The sequence below is a fragment of the Mustela nivalis genome, assembly GCF_964662115.1.
Source record: "Mustela nivalis genome assembly, chromosome: 16".
Taxonomy (NCBI): Eukaryota; Metazoa; Chordata; class Mammalia; order Carnivora; family Mustelidae; genus Mustela; species Mustela nivalis.
Genome location: NC_139035.1, coordinates 18,585,523 through 18,605,304, shown reverse-complemented (window position 1 = coordinate 18,605,304; position 19,782 = coordinate 18,585,523). Strand labels below are relative to the sequence as shown.

Below are 19,782 nucleotides of genomic sequence, written 5' to 3'. Positions count from 1 at the left end.
CATTCTATTCCTAGCTGAGGTGTCTATAATCTACTATTTCATAACACAGTCCATCTGAGAATTATATCTGCTAATGGAAGTAGAAATTCATACACATCCTTTTTGGGAAACACTTGGCAATACTAGCAGTCTTAAAATGTTTACACATCCTGACTTGGGAATCCTACTTTTCCCTGGGGGGTGAGTGTGGGGCATACTAAATACAGGCAAAATTTAAGTACAAATGTATCAAAATGGCATATTCATTATTATGGAAATTAATGTAGGTCAAACACCTAAAAGTATGGGTTTATGGAAATTATACACAGATATTGGAAATAATGTACTTAAATAATTTGTAATAAGAAAATGATTAGCCTAAATAAAAGATTAATGAAAAAGTTAATATGATCTAAACTATGTAATAATGTGATAGGAAAAACTATCGAAAGAAAATATTACAAAATCTAACAGTAGTTATTGCCAAGCATTGGAAGTACAACTGATTTAAATTTCCTTCTATTTCAAAATGACACAGATATTGCTTTCATGATCAAGACTCAGCTTAAGTGTCACTTCTGGGAAGAAAGATCTTTTTTTCCCATAAAGGGGTTAGAAAAAAAAAAATATATATATATATATACACACACACACACACTTGCAGAATATATGCTTGCAGAATACACACACACACACGTGTTTTTAAAAATTTTTTTTTAAAGATTTTATTCATCCATTTGACAGAAAGAGATCACAAGTAGGCAGAGAGGCAGGCGGGGGGGGGGGGGGGGGGGGAAGCAGGCTCCCTGCTGAGCAGAGAGTCTGACGTGGGGCTCCATCCCAGGACCTTGGGATCACAACCTGAGCCAAAGGCAGAGGTTTAACCCATCAAGCCACCTAGCACCCCTAAATACATTTTTAAAATCAGGGTCCTTCCTCAACACAATCATCTATTAACCCATCTGCACCCAGAACTCAGTCTTTTATTTCTAAAACTTTGACATCTATGTGTTACCTGGCACATAGCAGGTTCCTACAAATATCTGCTTGGGTTTGGTTTGGTTTGGTTTGGTTTTTTTTTTGGAAAGAAGCTATTGTTGTTTTTAAACTTTTGACTAGCACAAGTGGTCTCTGTTACTCTAAATCTAATGACAATGTACTAAAATGTCTTAAAAAACAAACTTTTTGAAGAAATGCTAGAGTAAATAGATTTTACTTTCAGTAAGTGAAGTCTGTAGCTAAGTACAATTTTAAACAAAATCCAAGACTCCTGACAAAGGGAATAAACATAGAGTCAAATGTGATAAATGGAATTATTCCCTGAACATGATATTAAGTCTAATATTTTCCTCAAAATAAACTCCAAATTTAACACAGTGTTCTTCCAGATGAGTGTGAAGGAAGGCAGGTGTTTTCCCAATGCTGTTCGTTGTGGGAGCTGTTGGCCCTGGTGCAGTTTTTTCACAGCTAGAGAGCAAACAGAAGTTATTCCAACCCGCTCTATGCACATTTAATAGTTATATAACAGAAATGAGTGGTCTCTGTTCTTCTCCAAAAGGTATTTTTTTTTTTAAGATTTTATTTATTTATTTGAGTGAGAATGAAAGAGAGAGAGCATGAGAGAGAAGGTCAGAGGGAGAAGCAGACTCCCGAAGGAGCTGGGAGACCGATGCGGGACTCGATTCTGGAAGTCCGGGATCATGACCTGAGACGAAGGCAGTCGTCCAACCAACTGAGCCACCCAGGCGCCCTCCAAAATATATTATCTGAGCAGACTTTTATTGTGAGGGTATTCTTAGTTTGCACACATTCCTCCCAGCTGGAAATTTTAATCTACTTGAATAGTTACATGATATAAAATGTAATGATTTGAGCAGCAAAACAGAGACAAGAAAGGAGACTAACCTACCCTTTTTGGCAAAATGTGTCTTGTTCAAAATGTAAAGGCAGATTTATATTGGGAACCATGTGAATAGGTTGGGGAAAATCTAGATCGCTGGATTTGTCACTGGAGTGTCCTTTGGTCATAAGCAGAGGGTTCCACTTACTACATGTCCCCAGCGTAAAACTGAATTTTCTTTCAGATTGTGTTTGTGCAGATGTGCGTATGTGCAATGTAGGCGGCGCATGAGTTAGGTCACGATGACCTTGGGGTGACTCACAAGCACCCTGAAAACGGAGGGGATCCTGGGGAGAGAATTCTCTGCTTGGGTAGGTCCAAGGGGAGCGGCGTCGGGTTAGGGCGAGCGCCCTACGCCCGGGCGCCACCTAGCGGGGGCGCCGCACTGAACGCCACGCGGTCCACCCCCGCCCCGCCCTGCCCTGCAGCGTCCGCGCCCCCGCACCACCCTGCAGACCGCGGCCCCCTCCACCCCGCCTCCACCCATCCCCCCCCCCCCCCCCCGGGGCCCTGCGCCCCTCGAGGCCCCGCGCTCGTTGCGGGCTGCGCCGGCGGCGCTCGCTCATTGGCCAGCGGGCTGAGAGCGGGAAAAGCGACTAACGGCCGCAGCTGGTCCTCGCGGTGTGAGGAGATGGCGTCGGGGGCCAGGGCTTCCGCGCCGGACGACTCCGTCCGAACCGTCAGCCCCGGCAGGCGAGGCGAAAAGGGGGTGTCCGCGCCCACCGGGGACTCGGTGTTGGTGGGGACCCTGAAGAGCGCCGCATCCCCGGTGCGGGCGGTGGCGGCGTCCCCGCGGCCCGTGAAGGGGAAGGCGGGCCGGGAGGCGGCGCGGCGGCGGCTGCAGCTGCTGCCCGCGGCTCAGGCCGAGGGCGACGGCGACGGCGAGGACGAGGGCGCGGAGGAACAGCAGGAGGAGGAGGAGCCCCTTCTGTCGGTGCCCGAAGAGGATGAAGAGGAGGCGCAGCCACTGCCCCCGGTCTGCGTGTCCCCCATGAGGGGGATGTGGCGCGACGAGAAGGTGGCGCTGTACTGCGACGAGGTGCTGCAGGGCTGTAAGGTGAGGGCCGGCCTGCGGTTCCGAGGAGGACGTGGGCTCGCATTGGGGGGGCCTCCGCCGGGCCAGAGGCACCCGGCCTGGCCCAGAGCCAGTTATGGTTGGCTTTTCCCGCACCCAAACCACTGTCGTGAGGGGGGCAGCCCTGGTAGAGCGTTGGCCGGGTTTCTGGCAACTTCCAACAGATGAAGATCGCTAGGCCTTAGTCAGTGCCCCAGTGGACGTCTTAGATCGACAGGCCTTATCGGTGCCCAGGTTTGCGTCTCAGTTCTCTCATTTAAGGACTCGTGTCCACACGTGAGGATACCGTGACCTAGCCTTGACTTTGACCTGACAGAGCTGCACGGGTGTACACTCGATGTACATCTCAGACCATCCGGGATGTTTCGTATCCAGGATACACCTACCTCGTAACACTGCAGAGAGCAAATACCTTGTTTCTAGCCTTTTTTTTTTTTTTTTTTGAAGTTATAGAAGAATTTTTGTACAAAGATATTGGACACTGGTATGTATTAGAATTAAAAATTAGAAACTAGGGGCGCCTGGGTGGCTCAGTGAGTTAAGGCCTCTGCCTTCAGCTCGGGTCATGGTCTCAGGGTCCTGGGACCCGAGGCCCGCATTGGGTTCTCTGCTCAGCAGGGAGCCTGCTCCCCGCCCCGCCCCCCCCCCCCCCCCCCGCCTGCTGCTCTGCCTACTTGAGATCTCTTGTCTGTCAAATAAATAAATAAATAAAAATCTTTTTTTTTAAAATTAGAAATTAAATTTCTGACTATGGGGCAATAAAGAACTTATGGCTGCATATAGTGGCGACCCATGCAGAGCAAAAAATTGGGTTTTCAAGAGCATTAGTTATATCTTACACTATAATATTAGAAAAAAAAACCCAGGAGACAAAATATAATTCATATGCAGGATGAATACAAGCACAGAAAAATGACGGGAAGGAATTAGCAACAATGGTTATTTGGGCTGTCAGGATCAGGAGTGGGTTTTGTTTTCCTTACAGGTTGTGCATTTTTCAGATTTTCTGTAGGTGAGCCGTATTTTACAATCGGATGAAAATTTTATTTCTAAGAACAACATTTAACATAAAACTAGGACAGTATTAATGGCCAAGTTATATCTGATAATGAGGGTTGGAGAAGAGGAAGTCTCTGAAAGGCAACTGAAATACTTTTATAGAAAATTTTGTGCCATTAATCAGACTGGTTCTAATGGCTGAGTTTCACAATAGCTTTCCTGATGATTATCATCCTTGAGGTAACTGAATTTTAAAGAAATCAAATGGGTAGTTTTTGTTGAATGCTTAATATGCTCATTTGTTTTATAGAATGGAGTGCTGTTTTAAATTTTTATGTACTGTTTTAAATAGGTTACTGTATCTTTAAAGTTCAGAAAAATAATTGCTGTTTTTTAAAAAAGATAATTACTATTTTTAAATGTATAATTACAGTTCTTCTCAGTGGATTAATAAAACAAATTACTTAAAAAATAACAAGTAGATGTTTCAGCACTGAATTACTCTATTGAGTGAGTGGATCTCTTTTAAGTTAATTTTTATGACATTGATTCAATTAAACATTGAATTCCAGTAAACATTGATTCAATTAAAATGTTACTTTCCAGGTAACAGATAACTTTTTTAATTATTTAAGGGTGTATCCATCACAAATTTAAATAGAAATCAGTAAAAATATTTATATACTAATCTATAATTTTATATGCTTACACATTTTCTCTTTTGCTAGGCAGAAGATGCTGATGAAGCTATGAGTAAATATCTATCAGAAAAATTAAAGTTGAAGGACAAATGGTTTGGAGTCTGGAAGACAAATCCTGAGTTATTCTTTGTGAAATATGAAGAAGCTTCTATCCCTTTTGTTGGTATACTGGTTGAGGTAAATAACTTTTACCTGAGCTTTGTTCTTTTGAGTGAAATTATTAGTTCTTTTGAAGACCAAAATATGACCTTACTAATTTGGGGCTTTGATTCTTAAAAGCAGGCTGACAAAAGTTATGTCTATTTTAATTTTCTAAGCAGATTAATAGCGTAAAAAGAAGGGGGGATATTAGCATCCATTTACCTGGGCACAGTTAATTATTAAATGGAATCTAGTGCATCAGACAGTATTTATTAGCTTAGTTTCAACTGCTCACATAGCAAAAGTGCATTTCTTTAAATTACTAATTTAGGCTTTAACAGACTTGGGCCTTCTTTTTCCATCATTTGCCTTTAAACTTCATTTATCTGAATTATGAGATTTAGGTAGAATAAGACAGGAAAAAAATGGATTAGAAAACTATTGGCAAAATTTGAAATTTCCCATGAAAAGTACCCTTTTAGTATAATACATCAACTTCCAGGCCTTCATCTGGTAAGATTTTACTTTTTTAGGTCTATAGGTTAAATACTGTAGCATATTTGATGTCATAAGTTGCCCTTAAAGATTGATTTTCCCTGTATAGACATTAATATCTATAATCACAAATGGTATCCTTACCTCAGATATTTCAAATCTGTTGTTTTGGTTACCAGAAAAATTTGTGTTTGAAATTCATTACATTGCACACTACCTGAAAATAATTCACTTCTATGTGCTATGGAAAAGTAAGTTAGTGATATTTTTACAGATAAAAAAAGGCTTTTTTTTTTTTATCATAGAGACTATACAAAAAATATAATAGAGACTTGGGATTAGTTTTTCAGTAATATTCTGTTTTTAGTGTTTCTTTGAGTTTTGGTCAACCTCAGATTTTGAGTAACTTTTTCCTGGAACTTTCATAACTCCTCTGGACTTTTTTTCACATAGATAAGATAAGAGGAGGTGTACTACATTGATATCTTTAACATTTTGTTGGGGGGGGGGCGGGTTTAGTCAAGTTTTATGTGGAAGCCTGACTTACACAACACATTAAAGCAGGACATTTCTGACTGAAATAAAGGGGATGGCAGTCTAGCAATTAAAAAAAAAAGGGGGGGGGATGGCTTTTCTTCTAACATCTCATGATAGCCCCTATACACCATAAATTCTTAAAAGATTCTTAAACTTATGTGAAAACTCACTGGATTAGATTATCTAGAAATTATATCAAGTTCTAAGGTTTTACATGTAATACACTGATTATTTGCTCTCTTTCTTACTCCAAAAATAACAAGATTATAGATAATTAGATTGCTAGAATCCTCTAGGGACTGCCCATTCTCTAGAGATTGCCAATGTCCTGTAAATACTAGAAAGATAGGAAGAAAAGGGGAGAACAGAGCAAAAAGCAGAATAGTATATTGGCAGATTCTAATTTTTTTAATTACATGGCAGTAAAACTAGCTCTTAAGGTAGTGCTGCACAATTCAGATGTTTTGTCTGCCAAAGCTGCTTAAATCTTACTTGAAGTATCAATAGTTGCTATATGATATTCCTTGTTCTGAAGTCACAATAATTTATTTCTATGGACCTCATTCTCTTTTTCTTTAGATGCTCAGTTTTCTGTTGCTGCTGTAAGAATTTACTATAAGTTTGGTGACAATACAAATTTGTTTTCTTACACTTCAATAGAAAAAATCTGACATGGACCCAGTGAGGTAAAATCAAGATATAGGCAAGACTGCATTCCCTTTTGGAGGCTCTAGAAAGGAATCTGTTTCCTTGTCTTGTCCAGCCTCTAGAAGCTTCCTGCATTCCACGACTTCTGGCCCCCCTCTTCATCTTCAAAGTCTTCCTTAGATTCTACCTGTTTGGTTTTTAGCAGGCTGAAAAAGTGCATGTCCTTTAAGATTTATGATTACAATGGGCCCAACTGGGTAATTCAGGATAACTTTCCCATCTCAACTCCTTAACCTTAATTACACCTGCAAAGTCCCTTCTATTATGTAAAGTAATATTAATATATTAACAGGTTCCAAGTATAAAGACATGAATGTCTTTGAGGGCCATTATTCTGGCTACTACAGATTCACTCAATGATAAAAAAAATTTGGAAATATTTGATTGGAAGAAAACCTGGCATATCCTTAATCTTGGTTACAAAATGGTCCAGAAATTAAGGGAATTTTTTTTATAACCTCTGTAAAAAGCAGTCTGCCAAAATATATTAAGCATTTTCAAGTAAGGGCGCCTGGGTGGCTCAGTTGGTTAAGCGTCTGCCTTCCAGTCAGGTCATGATCCCAGAGTCTTAGGATTGAGCCCCCATTGGGCTCTCTTCTCAATGGAGAATCTGCTTCTCCCTCTCTCTGCTGCTCTGCTTACTTGTGCGCTTTCTCTCTCTCTCCCTCTCTGTCAAATAAAATCTTAAAAAAAATTTAAGTAGTTCACTCATTATATGTCAGTTATCTCAATAAAGCTAGGAAAAATAAAAATAACAAAAATAAATAGACCCCATTGCACGTAAAAACAAATAAACAAAAATGAAAAAGTTTGCTTAATTTCTAGAAATTTAGTCTACAGAAATCAGATATGCAGAAAAAGATTTATATATTGAGTGATCACAGTGATATTTAAAAAATTGAAAATTAGTAATATCATAAAATTCAATAATAAGATGCTGGCTAAATAAATGATATAGCCATAAAATGGAATATTATATAGCCATAAAACATATTAACAAAAAACTTTTAATGATTTAGAAAAGCACTCATTATATATGTAAGATAAAATAAAAGATTACAGGGGCACCTGGGTGGCTCAGTGGGTTAAAGCCTCTGTCTTCGGCTCAGATCATGATGCCAGCGTCCTGGGATCAAGCCCAGCATTGGGCTCTCTGCTCGGCAGGGAGCCTACTTCCCTCCCTCTCTCTCTGCCTACTTGTGATCTCTGTCAGATAAATAAATAAAATCTTTTAAAAATAAAAATAAATAAATAAAAGAACTAGATATTCAGTATGATCCAATTATGTAAATTATATAAGGACATAGGAATAAAACTGGAAGATTAAAAGGTTAACAGTAGTTGGTGTATTATGGTTGATTTGTAAACATTTTGTACAAAGAGCATGTGTAGACACTATCAATAAATTTAGAGAATCTAACTTTTATTCAAATTCCAGTTAGTTAACATACAGTGTAATACTAGTTTCAAATGTACAATATAGTGATTCAACACTTCCCTACAATAGCCAGTGCTTGACTTGCCGCAACAAGTGCTCTCTTTAATCCTTATCACTTATTTGACTTATTCCCCACCCCACTCACCCTCCCTCTGGCTCCCATCAGTTTGTTCTCTATAGTTAGGAGTCTTTTTCTTGGTTTGCCTCTCTCTCTCTTTTTTCCCCCTTGTTTGTTTTATTTCTTAAATTCCCATATAAGTGAAATCATGTGGTACTTGTCTTTCTCTGACTGACTTATTTTACTTAGCATAACTATACCCTCTAGCTTCATCCATGTCTTTGCAAGTGGCAAGATTTTGTTCTTTTTTATGGCTGAGTAATATGCCATTGTATATATGTACACACACACACATATATATATATATACACATATGTATATATACCAATCATCTTTATCCATTCATCAATTGATGGACACTTGGACTGTTTCCATAATTTGGCTATTGTACATAATGCTGCTTGAAACATTGGGGTGCATGTATCCCTTTGACTTAGTATTTTTGTGTTCTTTAGGTGCAATTGCTGGATCATAGGGTAATTCTATTTTTAGCTTTTTGAGGAACCTCCATACTGTTTTCCAGAATGGCTGCACCATGAAAATAGGAAAAAAGCAAAGCTGGAGGCATCACAATTCTGGACTTCAAGTTATATTACAAAGCTGTAGTGATTAAAATAGTATGGTACTAGCACAAAAATAGACACCACAGAACAGAACAGAAAACACAGAAATAAACCCACTAGTATATGGTCAATTAATCTTTGACAAAGCAGGAAAGACTATCCAATGAAAGAAAGACACTCTCTTTAACAAATGGTGTTGGGGAAACTGGGCAGCAACATGCAAAAGAATGAAATGGACCACTTTCTTATACTATTCACAAAAATAAATTAAAAATGAATTAAAGACCTAAATGTGAAACCTGAAACCATAAAAATCCTAAAAGAAAATATAAGTGGTAATTTCTCTGACATCAGCTATAGCAACATTTTTCTAGATACGTCTCCTCTGAGGTAAGGGAAACAAAAGCAAAAATAAGTAGCTAGGACTACATCAGAATAAAAAGTTCATGCACGGAAAAGGATATAAGCAACAAAACTAAAAGACAATCTATGGAATGGGAGAAGATATTTGCCAATGATATATCTGATAAAGAGTTAATATCCACAATACAAAAATTATACAACTCAACAGTCAGAAAACAATCCCATTAAAAAATGGGCACAAGACATGAACAGACAATTCTCCAAAGAAGACATGGCCAACAGACACATGAAAAGATGCTCAAACTGATCATGAGGGAAATGCAAATCAAAACTACAAAGAGATAGCACCTCACATCGGTCAGAATGGTTAAAATAAAAAACAAAAGAAACAACAGTGTTGAGGATATGGAAAAAAAGGAACCCACACACATTGTTGGTGGGAATGCAACCTGGTGCAGCCATTGGAAGACATTATGGTAAAGGTTCCTCAAAAAATTAAACATAGAACTAGTTTTGAATTAGTATTTTGTATTTTGTATTTATTGAGTACATACCCAATAGTGTATTGCAGAATTATTTACAATAGCTAAATTATGGAAGTGGTCCAAATGTGCTGTGATAGATGAAAGGATTAAGACAATGTGTATATATATTCACAATGGAATATTATATAGACACAAAAAGAATGAAATCTCATTTGCAACAACATAGATGGATCTAGAGAGTATAATGCTAAGTGAAGTAAGTCAGTCACAGAAATACAAATACCATATGATTTCACTCATATGTGGAATTTAAGGAAGAAAACCAGAGACAAACCAAAAACAAACTCTAAATTACAGAAAACAAACAGGTGTTTATCAGAGGAGAGGTGGGTTGGGGGATGGGTGAAATAACTGCAGAGTAATAATGTTTCCTTTTATGAGCTCTGAACAATATAGGGAATTGTTGAGTCATTGTGTTGTGCAACTGAAACTAATAAAACATTATTAACTACACCAGAACTAAAAGAAAGAAAAGAAGAAAATGAGAGGAGAAGGGAGAGGAAGGAAGGGAAGGAAAGGAAAAAAGAAAGAAAAAAAAGGAGAGGGAAAAGGGGAGGGAGGGTTTTGAAAAATTGTATTTTATTTAGTATTGACCTATAATTTGTGTGTGGTTAAAGAGGTCATAAAATTTAAAAGAAGAAATTTTATAAGCAGATGATGTGTGAGGAAAAAATCCTGTGGTTTATTTTGATTTGTAATTACAAATTTTATATTTATCTTAGGTAACTTGTAAACCACACCAAAGCTCATCATCTTGTTTCAAAGTTACTGTATCTGTTGCTGAGCCCTTTTCCTCTAACATTGCAAATATTCCAAGAGATTTGGTCAATGAGATTTTAGAAGAACTGGAGCATAGTGTGCCTCTCTTGGAAGTATACCCTGTTGAAGGACAAGATTCTGATATACATGATATTGCTCTGGCCCTGGAAGTTGTAAGGTATTAAACCTTTTTACCTCTTAAAAATTATCATATTCAAAAAGTTAATGTGTAAATATACAAGTGCTTCATAAATAGTTACTGATTTCATTTTTACCCACTGCTGAATTCAATTTGTCCATTTTTTTTTAAGTTTACTTATTTATTTTAAGTAATCTCTACACCCAACATGGGGCTTGAACTCATGACTCCAAGATCAAGAGTCACATGTTTTGGGTGCCTGGGTGGCTCAGTGGGTTAAAGCCTCTGCCTTCGGCTCAGATCATGATCCCAGGGTCTTGGGATCAAGACCTGCATCGGGCTCTCTGCTCAGCAGGGAGCCGGCTTCCTCCTCTCTCTCTGCCTGCTTCTCTGCCTGCTTGTGATCTCCATCTGTCAAATAAATAAAATCTTGAAAAAAAAAAAAAGAGTCACATGTTTCACTGACTGTGTCAGCCAGGTGCTCTTGTTCATTTTTAATGAACATATTTGTAACTCTTTTAACATTTTCTTTTTTTTTCTTTAAACATTTTCTTGAAGAAGTATTATATATGGGCAATGAAAATTCTGCCATTCTTTGATCTTGATTTTTCAAAAATTGATGAAAAAAATGCTAGACACAAGACATTAAATTTTGTTCACATTCGGGGTGCCTCGGTGGCTCAGTGCGTTAAGCTGCTGCCTTCGGCTCAGGTCATGATCTCAGGGTCCTGGGATCGAGTCCTGCATCGGGCTCTCTGCTCAGCAGGGAGCCTGCTTCCTCCTCTCTCTCTGCCTGCCTCTCTACCTACTTGTGATCTCTCTCTGCCAAATAAATAAATAAAATCTTAAAAAAAAATTTTTGTTCACATTCAAGCATCTTAAATATATTAGATTTTATGTTTCACATGTAAAGGCATTACAAATACTAGATGTCATCATCTATATTATGATTGCTCCTTAAAAATTGATACAATATGAGAGAAGCTGTCCAAAAATATAATACAGAGTATTTGGGGGCATATTTTTATTTTTATTTTTTCTTTTTTTTTTTTAAGATTTTATTTATTTATTTGACATATAGAGATCACAAGTAGGCAGAGAGGCAGGCAGAGAGAGAGAGAGGAGGAAGCAGGCTCCCTGCCGAGCAGAGAGCCCGATGTGGGACTCGATCCCAGGACCCTGAGATCATGACCTGAGCCGAAGGCAGCGGCTTAACCCACTGAGCCACCCAGGCGCCCCATATTTTTATTTTTCTAATGCTTCCTCTGAATATACAAATTTTATTACTTTGTAAGTATTATTTCTTTGTTGAATAAAACCATAGCCAAAATCTAGGAAATTTGGAAATATTTTTCATTACCACTTCAAGAATATTATCTGTAGTAACCTCAAATAGAATCTAGGTAGGTAATCTGATTTTTAAAGGTTTGATTTTAATACTAGTTCACTAAAAAGTCATTTAAAAACATTTTTCTTAGAATTCATACAAAGAATTTCTGATGTGAGATTGTCTTTAATTATATACATGGTATTGTCTCTTTTTGATCACTTTTAAATTATTTTTATTCATTATAGGTTTTTTTATGACTTTCTTTGGAGGGACTGGGATGATGAAGAAAGTTGTGAGAATTACACTGCTTTGATTGAAGAAAGAATTAATTTGTAAGTACAGTTAAAAATGAACTCAGCACATTATTATTATAAGGTAAACATTGTAATTATATTGACACTTTTCAGGTGGTGTGATATACAAGATGGAACCATACCAGGTCCTATTGCACAACGTTTCAAAAAAACTTTGGAGAAATATAAAAATAAACGTGTTGAGCTCATCGAGTATCAGAGTAATATTAAGGAAGATCCATCTGCAGCAGAGGCCGTTGAATGCTGGAAAAAATACTATGAGATAGTAATGCTCTGTGGATTACTGAAAATGTGGGAAGATTTACGACTCCGGTAATTTGCTCTATTTTAAACAAAAAGATTACATGGTCATTCTTTTATCCTATCACTTGTCATATATGTTACCCTGACTAAAGTAGATTATAAAATGAGATGTCCAGTTTTTGAGATAAGAACAAAGTGCAACTACTAATATTGGAAAATTATTTTTATATAACTGAGTTCACTGAAATCATTGGCTCCTTGGATAAGAAAACATGTTATCAATCTTGTTTTTTTCTTATCTATCATCTTTACAGTCTTGACTTTGGCCAAAGCCTAAGAAAAGAGGAGGTAGATCTCTACCACATATAATAGGCAAAGTAAAGAGACAGTTGATTAATTTGGCTGCTTCTTAATTTCTTCTTTTTTAACCAACATAAATTGATAAGTTCTTTTTATGATAAATAAATCAGTGGAGATTTAACTAGTATCATTCTCCAGAATGCTTCAAAATGTCTTAAAATGTTTTCACAGTACTATGCACTAAAGTACATATTTCTTTGTTTTAGATAGAGAGGAAACAGGAATTCTTGCTTGTGGTTTCAAAGTAAATGGAAAATTTTGAATGGAGCCAAAGGACATCTGACTTAGGTTCCACTTTTACACGTCTGTGCCTTAGAAATTCTGAGCCACATTTTACTTGTCCAACAATTAACTGTTAGCCTAAACATTTTCTTTTTGTATTTTCTTTCAAATTTGAATTTTTTTAAATTATTAAGAATCCCATCTTAATGTCTATTTTTGATGTTGTTATTGGGATTCCTATCTAAGAAAACCTTGGGATTACTTTGGGAAGTCAATATAGATATGATTTTTGAAATCTACTTATGTTGAAATCAAGATTCAACAAGAGTTGAATTTGAATACAAGCTATCATCACTGGACTTCAGATTCTAATGGCATAGGGGAGACAGGGCTCTCTCATCTTAAAAGTTATAATCACAAAGAATCTAGGTCTAGGAGTGGTAGAATAAATTAATTGGTCAAACCCTTACATAGATAACACTTATAAAATTTGGACAAAAATATAATTAAAGTATCCACGTATTTGAAGGCACTGTAAAATAACCAAAGCAGGCCATAGCCTTGAAATGTATTTATCCTTGGAATGGGTAAGATATGGGAATTTGTTGCTTTTCAGTCTTAGAGGGATCACCAGTTCTCATAGCTCTGGCAGCAAAAAATGCAGTCCAACTATTTCATGATGGTGAAGGACAGAGTTCAAAGCTGGCAGAAGAGCTGGAAATAATAGGTGGGATATCTTGAAAGAAGAAAGTTGCAAAAGGGGTGAGATCTAGAATTTTAGCATAAACTGTGCCCAAATTCTTGACTGACTGCTAAACTGTGCTAGCACTGATGGGGGAAAAATTGGGGACCCATGCTTTAAAAAAGTATGTAATTGAAGCATGGAACTTGAGAGAACTGAACAGAGATGTCAGCTGCATTTTGAGCCCAGACAAGTTAAGTGCCTGCTAGAATACAAGAGTAGCAATCCTCAGAAGAACAAAACATAATCCAGAGTTATGAGAATATATTTTCCAGAGTCTCCAGTGTTCAACCAAAAATTAATGGGCATGGAAAGAAACCAGAACATTAGATCCATACCCAGGAAAAAAGACATTTACTAAAATGTGAGTTTGAATGGACCCAGAGGTTAGATTTCAAAGACCTCAAAGCAGTTATTTAAATATATTCAATGAATTGCAGGAAAACTGGTTTAATAAATGGACAGAGAATCTCAACAGAGAAATGGAAGTTAAGTGTGGACTAGTATGCAAGTGAGAAACTGCTGGAGGGATGCAGTTCATTGGGAGAAACCCCACATCTCTGTGGGGTTTTGCCTCCAGGAATTCTGGTGAAGAGTCAAGAAAAATCCCATTATGCCTTTGGTTGGGCATGGGAAAAGTTACTATTATGAAATATATCCAAAGCATCTCCATGACAAAGATCTGTTCACCCGAGGAAGATTTTACCAGAGCCTTTTCCCACTGAGGGGAGAAGGGCATTTCCTTGACTCTAGTCCCTTCTAGCCTCCATATCTGGGAAGAGGAGGGCACTAAGAAACTTCTGAAGGTCATAGTCCAGGGATATAGACCCACTAAAAGATCAATATTTCAATATAAGATCATAGAACAATTCCCCTCCACCATACCACACCAATCACATCAGCTAGGCTCCTGTAATAACTGGTTTATAGCTAAAAGAACTATAAGACAAAAAAATCTGTCTAAAGAGTTTTTAGGGAAGCTTGAAGGCAACAGAAGAGACACAAATATGGAAACATAGGAATGTGAGGCCTCTGACACCTACAGCTATAGCAAACATTTAACACAGTTTACCTCCTGGCCAAATTAATATAAAACTGCACTCTAAAAGCCTATTTGCTTCAGTTTTTAGTCAATATATCATGCTTGGCTTTCCACAAACTATTACAGGACATACTAAAAGGCAAGAACAAACCCAAGCCTGAAGAGAGAAAGCAAGCATCAGAACCAGACTCAATCATGATTTTAGAATTAATCAGATAGAATTTAAAATGCCTAATTAATGTTAGTCTCTAATGAAAAAGGACACAAAATGTAAGAACAGATAGATAGTGTAAGCATAAGACAGAAACTCTAAGAATTAATTAAAAGAAAATGCTAGAAATTAAAAAACACTAAAAATGATGAATATCTTTGAAGAGCTTACTAAAAAGATGGGATGAAACTAAGGAAGTAATCAGTGAGCTTGATTCTTGTGAGTGAGTGAGCTTGTCAGTGAGTGAGATGTGTCAACAGAATCTTTTCAAACTGAAATGCAAAGGAAAAAAAAAAAACATCCAAGAATTGTGGAAATATTTTGAAGGGTGCAGCATATGTGTAATTGGAATACCAGAAGAGAAAAAGAGCAAATGCAGCAGAGGAAATGTGAATTAATAATGTTGAGAATTGGGGCGCCTGGGTGGCTCAGTGAGTTAAAGTCTCTGCCTTCAGCTCAGGTCAAGATCCCGGGGTTCTGGGATCGAGCGCTCTCTGCTCAGCTTCTCCCTCTCTCTCTCTGCTTGCCTCTCTGCCTACTTGTGATCTCTGTCAAATAAATAAATAAAACCCTTAAAAATCGTAATAATAATGTTGAGGATTTTCCAAAATTAAATGTAGACACCAAACCATAGATCCAGGAAGCTCAGAGAATACCAGGAATGATAAATACCAGAAATCTACACATAGGCATATCATATTCAAACTGAAGAAAACTATACATAAAGAAGCTGAGGAGGAAAAAAACACCTTATCTATGGTGAACAAGAATAAGAATTAAAATGCATTTCTTATAAGAAATCATGCAAGCAAGATAAGAGAGGAGTGAAATATTCAAAGCATTAAAGGAATACCAACCTACAATTCTATATATTTGGTGAAAATATTTTTCAAAAGTGAAACAATAATAGCTCTTTAGACAGAAAGAAAAAGAAAAAAAAAAAAAAAAACTTGGGGGGATGTATCACCTTGCAAGAAAAATGAAAAGTTCTTTAGAGAAGAAAATTGCTAAAGGTCAGAAACTCAGATCTATGTATAGGAAGGAAGAAGAGATTTGGAGAAAGAATAAATAAAGGTAAATTAAAATATTTTATTTTTCTTTATCTCGATTTATTAAGAAGACACCATTTCATACTAGTTATGATGATATTGGGTGATAGTGTACATATTGTGTAAAATAAGTGACAGTAATATACTGAGGGAAGAAATGGGACTACTCTGTTAAAAAGTACCTGTACTATATATGAAGTAGCATAGTGTTATTTGAAGGTGGACTAAAATTAGTTTAAAATGTATATTGCAAGACTTCAGCCACCAAGCATGTGCCATGAGACAGCTTTTCTGTGACAGAATGGTGCCAAGCACACCACAAGGGTCTCCGCCAGGGGAGGGAAGCAGTCCATGCATTGCCAGGCCCTTTAAGATTTGGAGTTTTGAATCCCAGCCATGTGACAGAGATAAAACACAGGAGAACTTGGATGTCACGTGGGCTGACAGGTTGAGGGCAGTGATCTGAAAAAAGCCTAGGACATATGAGAGGATATTGTTTGCTTTTCTGTGAGAGCATCCTGAACACCTATGGCTGAGTTTCCCTCCCTGGGGAAAAGAGCACAGGGTGACACCATCTCTCCCCCACCTCTACTAGCATGGATGGACTTCAGAGAGAAACCCAGTACGTCCAGTGGACGCTGGAGTGGCTTGTACAAAACCCTGCCCCCTCTTGCACTCAGCAGGAGATTCTTTGCAAAGGCAGGTCTGATTGTGAACCAGCTCAGAAGGCCCGTCCCTCAGAAGACCAACACCCTAACCTCATCCCTGCATGTTCCAGGTCTGTTGACCATAGAGTACTCCAGAGTGTCAGCCCAGTTCTGGTGGAAATAGGACCAGGCTGGCTGGCTTTCTTTCCTTCTTTCTTTCAATTTTATTACTTTATTATTATTTTAATTTCTTATATATTCTTTTTTGTTTCTTTTTCCTTTGGTGTCAGGCTTATGGTTTTTTTGTTCATTTGTTGATATGGGGTTTTTTTTTTTTAAATCAGGCTTTTTTCTTTTCTTTTTTCTTTCTTTTGTATTCTTTAGAATTGGGCTTATAGGTTTTTGTTTCCTTTTACCTTTTTTCTTTTTTTGGTTCCTTTTCTCTTTTCTTAGATCAGATATATTTTTTAAATTTATCAGGTTTAACAATCCAAGCACACCTAGTTAAAGGTCTGAATACTGCCCTCTACAAGCAAAAAGGAACTCTGTAGAGGACTGACCTGTGGGAAAGAGCAGCCAAAACACAACAGCAGAGAGCACACAGCATACACAGAAACACGTCCTGAAGCACCCTGAACATTGTATGACCCCTTCTTAATATAGTATTACTCTCAAGAGCAGAAATAAAACAAGCTTTCATAACACGCCAAAGACAGAAACCTAGACGTAATGACAAAATGGAGGAATTCTCCTCAGAAGAAAAGTCAAGAAGAAATCACACCCAGGGATTTTCTCAAAACAGATATAAGTGATGTACCTAAATAAAAATTTAGAACAGTCATAAGAATACTAGCTGGGCTTGAAAGAAGCATAAAGACACCAGAGAAACCCTGGCTGCAAAGACAAAAGACCTAAAACCAGTCAGGTCAAAGTAAAAAATGCTTGAACTGAGATGCAAAATCAACTGGATGCAATCACAATGAGGATGGAAAAAACAGAAGAACAAACAGGTAATACAGAAGATAAAATTATAGAAAATAAGTTGAAAAGGAAAAGAAAACTATTAGATTATGAATACAGATTTAGGGAACTCAGTGATTCCACAAAACACAATAATATCCATACATAGGAGTCCCAGAAGAAGAGGAGAAAAGGGGGAAGAAAGTTTATTTGGGCAAATTATGGCTGAGAATTTCTCTAATCTGGGGATGGAAATAGGCATTCAAGTGCAAAAGGCACAGAAAACTCCCCTCAAAATCAACAAAAACAGGCCAACACAAAGACATATATTGAAACTTGCAAAATACAAAGAGAATTCTGAAAGCAGCTAGGGACAAAAAGTCCCAAACCTATAAGGGTACATACATAAGGTTAGCAGCAGACCTGTCCACAGAAATTTAACAGGCCAGAAAAAAATGACATGATCTATTCAAGGTGCTAAATTGGAAAAATATGCAGCCAAGAATACTTTAGCCAGCAAAGCCGTCATTCAGAATAGAATGAGAGAGCGTGAGTTTCCAAGACAAGCAAAAGCTAAAGGAATTCTGAACACTAAATGAGCTCTGCAAACAATATTAAAGGGGACCCTCTGAGCAGGAGTGACCAAAAGCAATAAAAGACTAGAAAGGAACAGAAACAATCTGCAGGAACAGCGAATTTACAGGTAATGCAATGGCACTAAATTCATATCTGTCAATAATTAATCTGAATGTAAATGGACTCAATGCTATAATAAAAAGACCTGGGATATCAGAATGGATTTAAAAAAAAAAAAAAAGCAAGACCCATCAATATCCTACTTACAAGAGAGTAATTTTAGACCCAAAGACACCTCTCGATTAAAAGAGATGGGGTAGAGAACCATCTATCATCATGCTGGTGGACATCAAAAGAAAGAGGGAGGGTCACCTGGGTGGCTCATTCATTAAGCGTCTGCCTTCGGTGTGGGTCATAATCCCAGGGTCCTGGGATCAAGCCCCGAGTTGGGCTCCCTGCCCAGCAGGAAGCTTGCTTCTCCCTCTCCCACTCCCCCTGCTTATGTTCCCTCTCTCACCGTGTCTCTCTCAAATAAATGAATAAAATCTTAAAAAAGAAAAAAGAAAGAGGGAGTAGTCATACTTCTATTAGATAAACTAGATTTTTTTAAAAAGACTGTAATAAGAGATGAAGAAGGCCTCTATATCATAAAAAAGGTATCTATCCAACAAGAAGACCTAACAGTTGTAAATATTTATGCCCTCAACTTGGGAGCAGGCAGATATATAAATCAATTAATAATAAACTTAAAGAAACTCAATACAGTAACAGTAGAGGACTTTAACTCCCCATTCAGCAAATGGACAGATCATCTAAGCAGAAGATCAACAAGGAAACAATGACTTTGAATGACACTCTGGACCAGATGGACTTCACAGACATATTCAGAACATTTAATCCTAAACTAGCAGAATACACATTCTTTTTGAGTGCACATGTAACACTCTCCAGAATAGATTGCATACTGAGTCACAAATCAGGCCTCAACAAGTACAAAAGGATTGAGATCATACCATGCATATTTTAAGACCACAGTGCTATGAAACTTGAAGCCAACCACAAGAAGAAATTTGGAAAGACCACAAATACATGGAGGTAAAAGATCATCCTACTAAAAATGAATGGGTTAACTAGGAAACTAACAAACCTCACATCTTCACAAAAATTAACTCAAAATGATCCAATGACCTAAATATAAAATAAAACTGTAAGACTTGAATAAATCATAGAAGAAAACATAGGTGATCTTGGATTGACAATGAGGTTTTTTTTTAGGTAAAACACTGACAATATGATCTGTAAGAGAAAAACATCAAGAAATTGGATTTTTATATTAAAAGTAAAAAATTTATGCTCTGTGAAAGACACTGTTAAGAGAATTAAAGATAAGGCAAAACTTTGAAGAAAATATTTGTAAAATACATATCTGATAAAAGTTTTGTATCTAAGATATACAAAGATTCTTAAAATTCATTGTGAGTAACAGCCCAATTAAAAATGGACATTCTGGGGGCACCTGGGTGGCTCAGTTGGTTAAGCCGCTGCCTTCGGCTCAGGTCATGATCCCAGGATCCTGGGATCAAGTCCCATGTCGGACTCCTTGCTCGGCGGCGGAGAGCCTGCTTC

General features: G+C 37.5%; 1 protein-coding gene across 1 annotated transcript in view; it reads left to right on the top strand.

The window, feature by feature from the left end:
- Window positions 1–2,390: 2,390 nt before the first annotated feature.
- SHCBP1L (SHC binding and spindle associated 1 like) overlaps window positions 2,391–19,782 on the top strand; it is a 29,414-nt gene continuing 12,022 nt past the window's right edge. The window contains exons 1-5 of the mRNA XM_082702878.1: window positions 2,391–2,936; window positions 4,682–4,831; window positions 10,285–10,499; window positions 12,036–12,122; window positions 12,198–12,416. Coding sequence (XP_082559004.1) covers window positions 2,511–2,936; window positions 4,682–4,831; window positions 10,285–10,499; window positions 12,036–12,122; window positions 12,198–12,416 — 1,097 coding nt within the window. The 5' untranslated portion in view covers window positions 2,391–2,510. The remainder of the gene's footprint in view (window positions 2,937–4,681; window positions 4,832–10,284; window positions 10,500–12,035; window positions 12,123–12,197; window positions 12,417–19,782) is intronic.